Genomic DNA, 13,098 nt, shown 5'->3' with positions numbered 1-13,098 from the left:
CTGGGGCCACCAGCAAGTTCTCATCAGAAGACTGTAATGTCCTCCTCCCCAAAAGTAAGAGATCGAGCAGGCCACGTGCCTCGGGAGACAGGCTCGCCGGCTTCACGTGCCTGCAGCACCGGGTTGTTCATGCTCCCCCTCCCCAACTTCTGCAAACTTTTTTTTCCATCGTCCTCCTTTCAAAAGCTGCGGTTTACCGGCCAGTTTCTTCCCCTCCTTTAGATGTTTGGCCTCTGATGGTCGAAGCTGCACTTCAATGGGTTCCCCCCCAAAAAAAATATATGCATGGTCATTCGTGGTATTTCAGTATTCTATTGCTAATCTTGTACTCACAAACAAAACAAAAAATTAAATATGGGCAGAGGGGCGTATGAAGAGGACAAGTTAAATGGAGAGTGGAGAAACAAGAAGCCTCAAGGGTTGTTAGGGATTATTCCAGCATGTTATCACTAGTCCTGAACTTACAAACACTTGCAAACAAGCAAGCAAGCAAACAAACAAAAAAGCTTCAAGGGGAGAGGAAGGAGGGAGGGAGAAGCGAGAATGTGGGCGTGGGGAGACAAACCCAAAGTAAAACTAAGCATAGGACTAGCAATCGATTTGGGCTCGATGCAGACATTAACCTATGGGTAAAACGGTATCCACAAAAGGCGGGGAAAATGCAGGGATAGAGCGAAATGACTTCCAACCGTCGCAGAAAACATGCATAATGAAAATGAAGTCCCAAAGGAGTCGGGAGGTGACCACAATGGAAACAACCCAATGCATAAAAGGCCTTAGTTCATTATGGCTCTGCGTATGGTAGCACTTCCTAAACCTGGTACCGTGCCAATTGCTCCGGATACCCCAAAAAGCAATGGCAGGTGCAATCATACCGAAATAGAAGAGACTTTGGGGGCTGCGTCGGAAGAAGAGCCCTGTAGCCCGGGGAGTGGAGATGTTCGCCCCTCTCCTGAGCAAGGATTTCACCAGGTTGACATTCTGATTGACGGCAGCGATGTGCAGAGCTGTTTGTCCTGAACATACATGTTTAGAAAATAAAACACAGAGAGAACATATCCATGAAGATCGGCATTTCGAGGGGCGTTTGCAGTGTAATTCTCTACACCCATTTTTTGTGAGTACCACACTCTAGGAGGTTAATGTTAAGGGTCATTTGCTAACAACATTTGTTGTCTATGACAAGGAAAGGATCACATGTTAAAAAATCTAAAAAAATGTTTCTTTAAAGGGGGGGGGGGAAATACCCTGACCTGATGCAAACCTGATCTGAACAGTGTGGGAAACAGCATCGATGGTGAAGCTCTAGGAATTTCCCCAATCTCTATGGCAAACGCCATAAAGATTGGAGGGATTCCTAGAGTGTCATGATGCATACCTATTTTCTCCAGGATCAGAGGAGCATGTCAAATATATTAGGTGCTGTGGAACACAGGCAGGATGGGGCTGATGCAGTTGTCTTGTTTAGGGGCTTCCTAGAGGCACCTGGTTGGCCACTGTGTGAACAGACTGCTGGACTTGATGGGTCTGATCCAGCATGGCTTTTCTTATGTTCTTATGACATTCTAGGAATTTCCCCCAGTCTCTACGGCCTTTACCGTACAGACTGGGGAAATCCCTAGGGGAAATCCCTAGCGTGCCACAGAGGATGTGACATTACATTCCCTAAAACTCTACCCTCCCCAAGCATCAACACCCCTCCAAATCTCCCAGGATTTGCCAGGACAGGGCTGGCAACCCTAGGTCGCCCCCTCTGGGCACCGGCTGTGATAGTGGATCAGCTGCCCTGCAGGAATGCTCCTGTGCCTCCACCTGTGCTCTACCTGCATATCTGTAAATAAAACAAAGAGTAGAAAAACAATCACTACTCTCCAGTGCTCTTTCTGTTCCCCTGTGCTGTGGCTTAGTGGTAGAGCATCTGCTTGGCAAGCAGAAGGTCCCAGGTTCAATCCCTGGCATCTCCAGTTAAAAGGGATTATAAATTTCTTTAGGATTAGGCAGTGGATTATAAACCAAATCAAGCCTAGAAGCTAAAATGACTAAACTGAGGCTGTCACACTTTGGACACATTATGAGAAGACTAGAAAAGACAGCCATGCTAGGAAAAGTTGAGGGCAGCAGGAAAAGAGAAAGCCCCAACAAGAGATGGATTGACTCAATAAAGGAAGCCACAACCCTCAATTTGCAAGATCTGAGCAAGGCTGTCAAAGATAGGACATTTTGAAGGACATTGATTCATAGGGTTGCCATGAGTCGGAAGCAAATTGACGGCACTTAACACACACACACAGGCAGGTAGGTGACGTGAAAGACCCCTGTCTGAGACCCAGGAGAGCCGCTGCCGGTCTGAGTAGACAATACTGACTTGGATGGGCCAAGGGTCTGATTCAGCAGAAGGCAGCTTCATGTGTTTAGGTGTTCCTCCAAAAGGAGGTTTGAGTTGGGCCCTGGAACTTCTCTCCGCTTAGGGAAGTGCGGCAGGCGTGCTTTACATTTCGCGGCAATCACCTTCGTAGAGTTCGGACGTCATCCTCTCATTGACGAGATCTGGAGCCACCTCCATGAGAGCTTCGGCCGCTTCTGTGTTGTCATAGAGGGCGGCTACGTGAAGAGCCGTCTCCCCCACGACTCCTGGGTGGGACAAGGAAAGCACAAGGGTCACCTGAGGATAACCGCTGCACGTAAGAGTCATATTTGGTGCAACCAAGGCAGCCAGGTTTGTTTGTTCTCGTGACTTCCACATGCCCCTATAAAGCTGGAGGTGAGCAGGTCTACGTTTTACAACACCGAGGCAGAGGTGGGAGCTGAAACCTCCCAGCTTCCCTCCACGTGCACGGCTTCCAGCCCTTTTCTCCCAAATTTCTGGGACTGGGACCGGCCTGGAAAAAGAGGGGCTGGGATGCCGTTGATCCTGCTTACACCTGAGCAAGGTTGATCTCCCTTCAATGGAATTAATGAAAAAGAACCAGAGCTTTTAGACATTCAGATGATTTTATTATTAAATATTTACTTGAGGATAAAGATGCCAACATTTGCTACACAGTGGCAAAGTTTTGTTACATTGTCACGAGTGCAAAGAGCTCGGGTTAGCGCATCAAAATTGTAATCCTGGCTCTGTATTGATCAATTTTAACAATGTTTATCTGCTGGTCAAATGACTGTAAATTAATAAATTGAACTGAACTGAATAAAAAGGGGGGGGGGACTCAATCTTAGCAAGACAGGCGGAGAACATTCTAGGAATTTCCCCAGTCTCTACGGCCAAACTGACCTGCAAATTTATACAAAATACTGATAACATTTATTATATATTGTACGCCCAATTAAAAACACTAGGCCCAAAAATTAGGCTGATCAATTAAAACACTCTAAAAAACCATTATGCTTTATCATTGATTGATGATATGGACACATCCTGACGAAATAGGAAATACATTACAAGACCTCAGTGTGAGCCAGTTTAAATGGTGAATATTGCAGCCTTTACACCAATAAGTGACAACAGGCCACACAATATAGAAGACAATTACTTTTCAGCATACCTTTATATGTATTTCAGGGTGTGTTTCTAAAATATGGAAATGCATGTATGACCACTGAAAAATTAGGCTGATCAGTTAAAAGACTCTAACAAGACAATTGCTAATTTACAAACATGGTTGTTGATCATAAATATATGTAAATGACCAGTAGATAACCCCATAGGCCAAAATGTGTTTGGTTGTCTATTGGTCATTTACATATATTTATGATCAACAACCATGTTTGTAAATCAGCAATTAACTGATCAGCCTAATTTTGGGGCCTAACGTTTTTAATCAAAAGGAGATTGAGACTGGGAAGGGCAGCCATGAAGGAGCTAGAAAAGATTTTGAAGTGTAAGGATGTGTCACTGGCCACCAAGTTTAAGTTAATTCATGCCATCGTATTCCCTATTACTATGTATGGGTGTGAAAGCTGGATAGTGAAGAAAGCTGATAGGAAGAAAATAGATTCCTTTGAAATGTGGTGTTGGAGGAGAGTGTGACGGATTCCGTGGACTGCCCAAAAAACAAATCAGTGGGTTCTAGATCAAATCAAGCCTGAACTGATCCTAGAAGCTAAAATGACTAAACTGAGGCTATCGTATTTTGGTCATGTCATGAGACGACAAGAGTCACTGGAAAAGACAGTCATGCTAGGGAAAGCTGAGGGCAGCAGGGAAAGAGGAAGACCCAACAAGAGATGGATTGACTCAATAAAGGAAGCCACAGCCCTCAATTTGCAAGACCTGAGCAAGGCTGTCAAAGATAGGACATTTTGGAGGACTTTGATTCATAGGGTCGCCATGAGTAGGAAGCGACTTGACGGCACTTAACACACACACACAATGTTTTTAATTGGGTGTACACTATACTTGTATAAATTTGCAGCTCACCTTTTAGGTTCTCTGTCTGATCTCCCTTCACCCACGCCCTCACCTCTTACACTGAAAAATATTTTACACCCTCTCAACCGTTTCATGTGTGAACAGATAAACAAATGTGGGTTCTGCTATCCCTTCCATAGGGTTGCCAGCTCCAGGCTGTGAAATACCTGGAGATTTTGGGGGTGGAGTCTTAGGAGGGCAGGGTTTGAAGAGGGGAGGGACTTCAATGCCATAGAGTCCAATTACCAAAGCGGCCATTTTCTCCAGGGGAACTGATCTATGTTGCCTGGAGATCAGTTGTAATAGCAGGAGATCTCCAGCCGCCACGTGGAGGTTGGTAGCCCTACTTAGCCTTTATTCCGAAATACAGGAATATCCAGAGAAAGCGATACCTGGAAAGTGCCAAGGATGCCATCTTAAATCATGAAAACATGAGATCTAGCACCAATTCCACCGGGGAGAATTGAAGCCAGGGAGGGGGGTTAGGACAGCAAGTGTGTTTTAACACTATTCATGCCATTTCCAAGGCATGTGAGACAAATATTCGTAGGGAAAATGCAGACTCCTTTTGCTGGTACAAAAGGGGAAGTACCTCTTTGATAAACATCACAGGACCCTTCCATGGTCAGTTTCCTGATGACCTGGACGTTATTTTCTTTGGCCGCCAGTAGAAGTGGAGACTCCCAGATCCTGCGTGCAAAAAAACAGAAGCATTCACATAGCGGTGCTCCAGCCAGAACGCAGCATGTCAGGTGATCCATTTTGGTGTGCCAATAGCAAATAATCTTTTTGTGGCTGAGGGAGGAAAGCTGTGACCAGGATGATCCCAGGTACTCGCAAAAGAAGAAGCAAAAAAGAAATTCCACCGATCCCATGTGAAGCCGACATATACTATCCGTGGTTGCAATGTTTTCAGGCGGCCACCAGGAGGTAGTACAGGGACAGGTAAGAACGATGCAAACTGAACAGGGCGCCCCTCTAAAAAAGTTGCACCAAGATCCTATGTTGTGCCTGAAAGCTAAGATGAGCCCTAGGCATTAAGACACACCCAACCTTTTCATTTCAAGCACTATTATCAGTAGGCAGGCGGTCTCTCCTTCTCATGTAAATCAACTGCTGCTTAAGTATCTATTTACTTCATATATACCTCCACAGAGAATAATAGAGTTGGAAGGGACCACCAGGGTCATCTAGTCCAACCCCCTGCACAATGCAGGAAATTCACAACTACCTCCCCCCACACCCCCAGCGACCCCTACTCCATGCCCAGATGGCCAAGATGCCCTCCCTCTAATCATCTGCCTAAGAATCAACATTGCTGACAGATGGCCATCTAGCCTCTGCTTAAAAACCTCCAGCGACGGAGAGCCCACCACCTCCCGAGGAAGCCTGTTCCCCTGAGGAACCGCTCTAACGGTTAGAAAAGAGAGACAGCCAGCATGGCGTAGCGGTTAAGGTGTCAGACCAGGATTTGGGAAACCCAGGATCAAATCCCTACACGCAAACCACCTCCATCTCTTGCCATGAAAACCCTACGGGGGGTCTCCATAAGACAGCTGTGACTTGACAGCAAAAACAAAACAAAAACCCCTCCACAAGGGTACCCAAAGTAACTTACAACATTCTCCCGGTCTCCATTTAATCCTTGCAACAAAACAGCATTATAAGATGGACAACATGTTGATTGTTAAGGTGTGTTGTACATTTAAAGGGGAGCAGCCATTGAGGAGTATAAATGCCCCCCTCGCTCATTAACTTTATTTATTTAGATATTAATATAGAATCATAGAATCTCTGAATCACTGAGTTGGAAGGGGCCACACAGGCCATTTAGTCCAACCCCCTGCTTAATGCAGGATCAGCCTGCTTTCTCCCCAATGGGGGACCCAAAACAGCTTATAACCTTGTTCTCCCCTTCTTTATTTTATCCTCACAACAACCCTGTGAGGTAGGTTAGGCCGAGAAGGTGTGACTGGCCCAAGGTCAGCCAGCAAGCTCCGTGGCAGAGTGTAGACTGGAACCTGGGTCTCCCAAATCCTACTCTGACACGCTAACCCAGGGGTGTCAAACTCAATTGTTACGAGGGCCAGATATGACATAAATGCCACTTGGTCGGGCTGGGCCATGGGTACCATAAAATTTAATTCCAGGTACTGGAGATACAAACTTTATAGAAGACACAGGCAAAGACAATTAATGATTTTTTTTTTTTACTTAAAATACAAACATGCTTAAAACAATATCACTTACAGTATTTTCTTTTATTTAACATTCTTTCTTTTATTTAACAGCCCAGATCAGGATTGGGGAGGGGGGTACCTTGGCTGGCTCACGGGCCAGATAACAGCTCTCAAGGGGCTGGGTTCGGCCCTCGGGCCTTATGTTTGACACCCCTGCTCTAACCACTATACCACACTAGCAATATGAATGATGAAATACAAATAGCAACCGGGCATTCTTTAATTCTGAAAAAAAGCCAAGTGTGAAAATGTCACCGAAACAGTCTGCCATCATGCAATCTGCTACCCTGCAAGGATCTTCGGTCTCTGCTTTCTGATTCAGAGGGAGGGGGACAATACCATTCCATGGCTTCAATCGATCCCCCCCCCCTTGGGAGGCCAATCCTGTCCAGCACGGGAAGCCCGGAGATTTCCAGTAACCGGTAACTGGCTCTAACTAGCCTGGGGCCGTTTAGCAGAACTGGGTCAAGGAGAGTCAACAAGACAGGGACCTTTAACCCCATAGGCTGTACCAGGGGGCAGGGGGTTTGAAGAGGGTTTGCCTGATGACTGGGAGGAACCCGCGCTTTCTCCCTCGACGCGAAAGAGGAATTGGGATTCCTGAGGATATCCGGGAAACCCTGAGGGTTAATAGTTAATGGTCCTTCTGCTTCCTGGACAAGGAAATCGCGCCCGTGAAACACGTCTGGGCTTAGCCGACTACCATGCCAATGCTGTTAGAAAAGATCACCACCGCAGGCAATGAACGTGCTTATTATTTTCTGTTGAGGGCGCCTGCGGCCTTGCTGGTTTGCCTACCCGCACGGGGTCAAGTCCTTGGCCATTAGATATTAGCAAATCAGGTTTTGCAAACTCTGTTAAAGATAACCGAGGCAAGCAGTGGTAACATCAGCGAAAACGCGACACCCCGTTTTCCTCTTCATCCTCTTTCCCTCACCATTCCTCAACTGCCCTCAACATTCTTCTCCTGCCAGGAGGCTATAAACATGCTCAGTCCTCATCAGGATGGGGTTTTTTTATTTTTATTTTGTTTTCTTTTTTCTTTTTTGTTTCTTTTTTGTTTATTCATAAAAAGAAATAAAAAAATTAAAAAAAGGATGGGGTTTTTTTTGGGGGGGAGGTCTTGATTCTTTTACTAAGTAATATTTTCCAGCACAATCCCACACGTATGCAGAAACCGATGCCTGATCTGTGGGTGGCTCCAGAATGCTGCCCCCCTGACATGCACCCTACTTCGCTATTACAGGGAACAAATTGGGGCCCTGCGAGAAAATCGTGTGAGGGATAAATAAGCAAGGGTCCCCTCCCTTGGGGTGCGATAGTGCCGAATCGCTGAATATCAGATCAGTAGCTTTTTTGCTCCCCAAGCCCTGAGCCTCAACAGTACGGTATTACGAACAGCAAAATTGTCCCAATATGTACTGTGTGAGTGTATTATAACTCCCATCCCGCTCTATACAGTGTAGAGGGTGCATTTCATAACCGCCTGGTAAGGGGCTGAATGGATCACTTTCTTTCTGGATTCCTCCAACTCCCCTTCAATTGCCCTCAATATTCTGTGTTTTAACCACCGTTTAATGCTATGTGAATGGAGGAAGAGGAAACAGACAAGTCCCGGCACATTATTCTTGACACCTGAATGCAGCCGCTGGTTCGAACATGCCAGGAAGATCTTCAAACACAACACAGTTAATCCTGACTGTGACTCAAGAAAGGAGTACAATTACGAAATCTAGTCTCCTTTACGACTTAACAGCCTAGCTCCAGAAAAATATTAATTGTTAATCTGTCATTTAATTTAAGCCCTTGCCTCTTGGGGGGGGGTCTAAAAAAGCCATGGGGTGAGGTCCCAAATCAGAGTCCCAAACGAACAGCGGAGTATTCATCGCTGCAAGCATGTTAAAAAGTAATTTGTACGAATAAAAGCACTTGGCAGACGTTTCCTGGACGCCAGCCAGAGAAACCATTTGGTAGTGCCATATAAATATAAATAACTATAAAACCCTGATTTTATTATGCAATCTAGCACTCTTCCCAGAGCTATTAAAATCACTGCGGTGCAAATGCCAGAAGCTGGGTGAACAAGTTCAGAGATTAAAAAACTATCAATGAACTGTAATATCCATACCTAGAGGTTCTTTCCCACATACAGAGCCAGCGTGGTGTAGGGGTTAAGAGCGGTGGGCTTCTAATCTGGAGGACCTCCACATGAGCAGCGGACTCTGATCTGGTGAATTCAGTGGGTTGGTTTCCCCACTCCTCCACTTGAAGCCTGCTGGGTGACCTTGGGCTAGTCACAGCTCTCTTAGAGCTCTCAGCCTCACCTACCTCACAAGAGGTCTGTTGTGGGGAGGGGAAGGGAAGGAGATTGTAAGCCGGTTTGATTCTCCTTAAAAGGTAGATTAAGTTGGCATATAAAAACCAACTCTTCTTCTTCTTAGAGGGCAGAGCCTGCTGGAGAAGGGAACGACCGGTGACTACTTTCTAAAGAAATCTCACGCTTGTGCTTCTATTGATCTCCGCTTCATGGTTACTAACTACTTTAACCTAAGTTTTCTGTATTTGTGACCATCTCTCATTTGTTTTCCCCCAGAAGAAATAGACTAGGGAGGAAAGTTAAATTGTGCAACTCCCTGCCCCAGGATGTGGTGATGGCTGCCTAGGAAGGCTTGAAAAGGGGAGTGGACATGTTCATGGAGGAAAGGGCTATCCATGGCTCCTAGTCAACTAGGCTGCCAACTAGGAAGGCTTGAAGAGGGGAGTGGACATGTTCATGGAGGAAAGGGCTATCCATGGCTCCTAGTCAAAATGGATACTAGTCATTATGCATACCTAGTCTCTCCAGGATCGGATGTGAATGCCTATTATATGAGGTGCTGTGGAACACAGGCAGGACGCTGCTGCAGTCGTCTTGTTTGGGGGCTTCCAGGAGGCCCCCTGGTTGGCCACTGTGTGGACAGACTGCTGGACTTGATGGGGCTTGGTTTGATCCAGCATGGCCTTTCTTATGTTCTTAAAATTCAAACATCTGAGCTGGAGAGAAGGCCCTGTGAAAAACAGTCCCCTGATTAGGGTTGCCAAGTACTCCCTGGCCACCAGGAGGGGAATGTTGGTTAGGGTTGCCAGATCCAGGTCGCGAGACTCCTGGAGATTTGTAGATGGAGCCTGGGGAGGACAGGGACCTCACTGGGGTATAATGCCATAGAGTCCACCCTCCAAAGCATCCATTTTCTCCAAAGGAACTGATCTGCTGTCTGGGGATGAGTGGTTATTCCCACTTAAGAGACATTTTGGGTGGCCCCAGATACTATTATCTTTCAGGCTTTTCAACAGCACCTGTGAAAGTGAATAGGTCAACGATCAGCACAGCCATAAAACCTGAAATAAAAGTAATTGTACTGATGAGTTACTAATTGCAGAAACTGACATCCGATGGATGGCCAATATAAACACTTAGCCGGCATAGAGACATTCCTCCTCGCTAATCCTAGGGACAGTCCCCTATGAGAATCAAGAATGCGCTGGTTTTTATATCCAGGCTGAAGCAGAACAATTATGCCTCAAAACTAACTTCTCTGTAGAACTATATATGATATCAATTTACTAGAAAAACAACATGTAATTAAATGAGTGTTAGGGAGAAATGGAGGACTTACAAAATAATTATTTTTTAATGGAAATAATCAAATGCTTTTTATTATACTAATCCATTTATTATTAGTGAGATTTACTATTTCTCTTCTTTTTCCTTTTATTCTTATTTCCTTTTTTCTTTTTTCTTTCCTTTATATGAACTATTAATCTTTTTTTTCCCCTTTGGAAATCATAAATGTCAAGAGATCAATAAATATTAACAATAGTATCAGGATTAGAATTTTGTGCAAAAGAGACTATTAATTTATCACAAGATGAAGGGAGGTGTAGGGGAAGTCAACAATTTTTGATTATATATAAATATTTTTAACAATGTTACCAATTTGTTTTTACTTTTTACTGTTTATGTATTGTTAAACCATGTGATTAATAACTTTGGAAAAGTAATACAAATATTTAAAAAAAACAAAACTAACTTCTCTGCAAGCTTCTGCAGGAAAAAAACATAAACATAAGTCAGGAGTGTGATAAACATAAGCCAGCACTGTCAAGCGGTGTGATGCAAACAGTTCTGGGAGTGGGGATAACGCTGATTCTGAAAGGCTTAGTTTAGGGCAGGACTGACCCTTACCAGAAACGCAGGGCTGCCGCTGAAAATGGCACCCCCGTGTCAACTTCTCTGAAATGCATAATAACTTTTGCCGTGCTATTCGTTGTAATCACATTCTTGCCAAGGACACATAAACGGGCAGTGCCATTATGGGGAGGGGCCGTGGCTCAGCGGTAGAGCATCTGCTTGGCGTGCAGAAGGTCCCAGGTTCAATCCCTGGCATCTCCAGTTAAGGGGACTAGGCAAGTGGGTGATGTGAAAGACCCCTGCCTGAGACCCTGGAGAGCTGCTAGCCGGTCTGAGTAAATACTGACTTTGATGGACGAAGGGTCTGACTCAGTATAAGGCAGCTTCATGTGTTCATGCCATATGTTACAGAGACTGGGAGAGATTATCTATGGTCTCTCTTGCTGTTTTGGAGGGCTTGTCAAACAAAGCTCTTTAGAAAAGATTATTAGATCAAGATTATTGTTTTGCGGGTTCCTTACATTTTGTTCTTCTTACAATTATGTTTCCATCCTGCTTTCATGGTCATCCATCTAGGGGAGAAAGGTGGGCTTATCAAAGTTTGAGGTAAATTAAACAACTGACCATGAAGACTTGGTGGCGGCCATCCTTAGCAACTGCACAACGTCTTTGGTAGCATGGGATCCCGCCCTTATTGCAGGAATAAAGAACCGTGAAACATCTCTCTGCAACACATACTTCACACAAACTGGAAGAAGGCAGGTGAAAGGACAAAGGGACCTCTTTATACATTACAAGACATCAGACGTATAACATCCTTTATGTTAATTTGGTTGCAGCAGTTAAATAACTTCTAACAATGCCATCCCTAAGCAGAATTATACCCTTCAAAGGCCACCATCTTCTCTGGACTTAGAAGGGTATAACTGCATAGGATAGCACTATATAAATCAACTTGTTGCTTCAGTTCCATAAAAAAAAAAAGAAAACAATAAACTTCAACGACTGCACTCGCTACTATTTTCAGGAAGGAACGTTTCTACACATCCCTTTCAAGGGCTCATAGAATGGTTGCGCCCCATCTCAGAAAGCTTAGAAAGCTAGAAGCAAAACTGCCCCGCCAAGTTATGGTTGGGGCTGTGTATGATGGCTAGCGTGCAGAAGTGCCACGGAAGATGGGTGGACCATTGGCAAAGTCTGGCCAACCCAACTGTTATCTTCTGATTGCTGGAATTCCTGGAAAGAATACTGGATAACGTGTACCTTGTATGACCCAGCAAAGTGCTTATCTGCGTGAGCGAGTACGCGTATTCAAGAACCTGTAATCTTACTTGTGTATTTAAGACACGTTAAATGTTAAAAGGATCTCTGTTAAAGAGTCCCGAATTCACACTCTTGTTTTGTAAGTGCACACTTGATGGACCACAGGGGGTGAGAAAGAAAGAAAGAAAGAAAGAAAGAAAGAAAGAAAGAAAGAAAGAAAGAAAGAAAGAAAGAAAGAAAGAAAGAAAGAAAGAAAGAAAGAAAGAAAGAGAGAGAGAAGAGAGAGAGAGAAAGAGAGAAAGAGAGAAAGAGAGAAAGAGAGAAGAGAGAAAGAGAAAGAGAAAGAGAAAGAGGAAGAGAGAGAGAGAGAGAGAGAGAGAGAGAGAGAAAGAAAGAAAGAAAGAAAGAAAGAAAGAAAGAAAGAAAGAAAGAAAGAAAGAAAGAAAGAAAGAAAGAAAGAAAGAAAGGAAGGAAGGAAGGAAGGAAGGAAGGAAGGAAAGGAAGGAAGGAAGGAAGGAAGGAAAGAGAAAGAGAGAGAGTAAGGAAGGAAGGAAGGAAGGAAGGAAGGAAGGAAGGAGGGGAAGGAGGGAAGGAAGGAAGGAAGGAAGGAAGGAAGGAAGGAAGGAAGGAAGGAAGGAAGGAAGGAAGGAGAAAGAAAGAAAGAGAGGTAGAAAGAAAGAGAGAGAGGTGTCTAATTTTATACCACATGTGGTGTCACCGTGTTAGACGTTGAACTGTGCATAACACATTATTGGCTGCCATGAGCTGTAGGGGGCGGTCAACACACAGGACAATTACATCATGTTAGGTATTGTGTTAAATGGGACATGGAGGGGAAGGAGTGTGGGATGAGAAGGCACACAAATGGAGGGCAGCTCAATGTTGTTTATATCATCTGGTTTTTCCTTGAAGTAAAGAGGTAGTTTCTGCTGTATACCCAAGTCCACTAGTCAAAACTAAGTCCCACAGGTTTAGCGTATAGAGGGTGCCACAATATCAACACATACCATATGAAC

At 44.6% G+C, this 13,098-nt stretch overlaps 1 protein-coding gene across 1 annotated transcript in view; it reads right to left on the bottom strand.

Moving 5' to 3' along the window:
- Positions 1–11,466, bottom strand: part of LOC130476543 (transient receptor potential cation channel subfamily V member 6-like) — a 42,047-nt gene extending 30,581 nt beyond the window's left edge. Inside the window, exons 1-4 of the mRNA XM_056848489.1 lie at positions 11,444–11,466; positions 5,001–5,098; positions 2,509–2,631; positions 876–1,016 (exon numbers count right to left, since the gene is read on the bottom strand). Coding sequence (XP_056704467.1) covers positions 876–1,016; positions 2,509–2,631; positions 5,001–5,098; positions 11,444–11,466 — 385 coding nt within the window. The remainder of the gene's footprint in view (positions 1–875; positions 1,017–2,508; positions 2,632–5,000; positions 5,099–11,443) is intronic.
- Positions 11,467–13,098: the final 1,632 nt, after the last annotated feature.

This window comes from Euleptes europaea, chromosome 4 (assembly GCF_029931775.1).
Source record: "Euleptes europaea isolate rEulEur1 chromosome 4, rEulEur1.hap1, whole genome shotgun sequence".
Lineage (NCBI taxonomy): Eukaryota > Metazoa > Chordata > Lepidosauria > Squamata > Sphaerodactylidae > Euleptes > Euleptes europaea.
The sequence above is the reverse complement of the archived record's forward strand: the minus strand, read 5'-3'. Positions and strand labels throughout refer to the sequence as shown.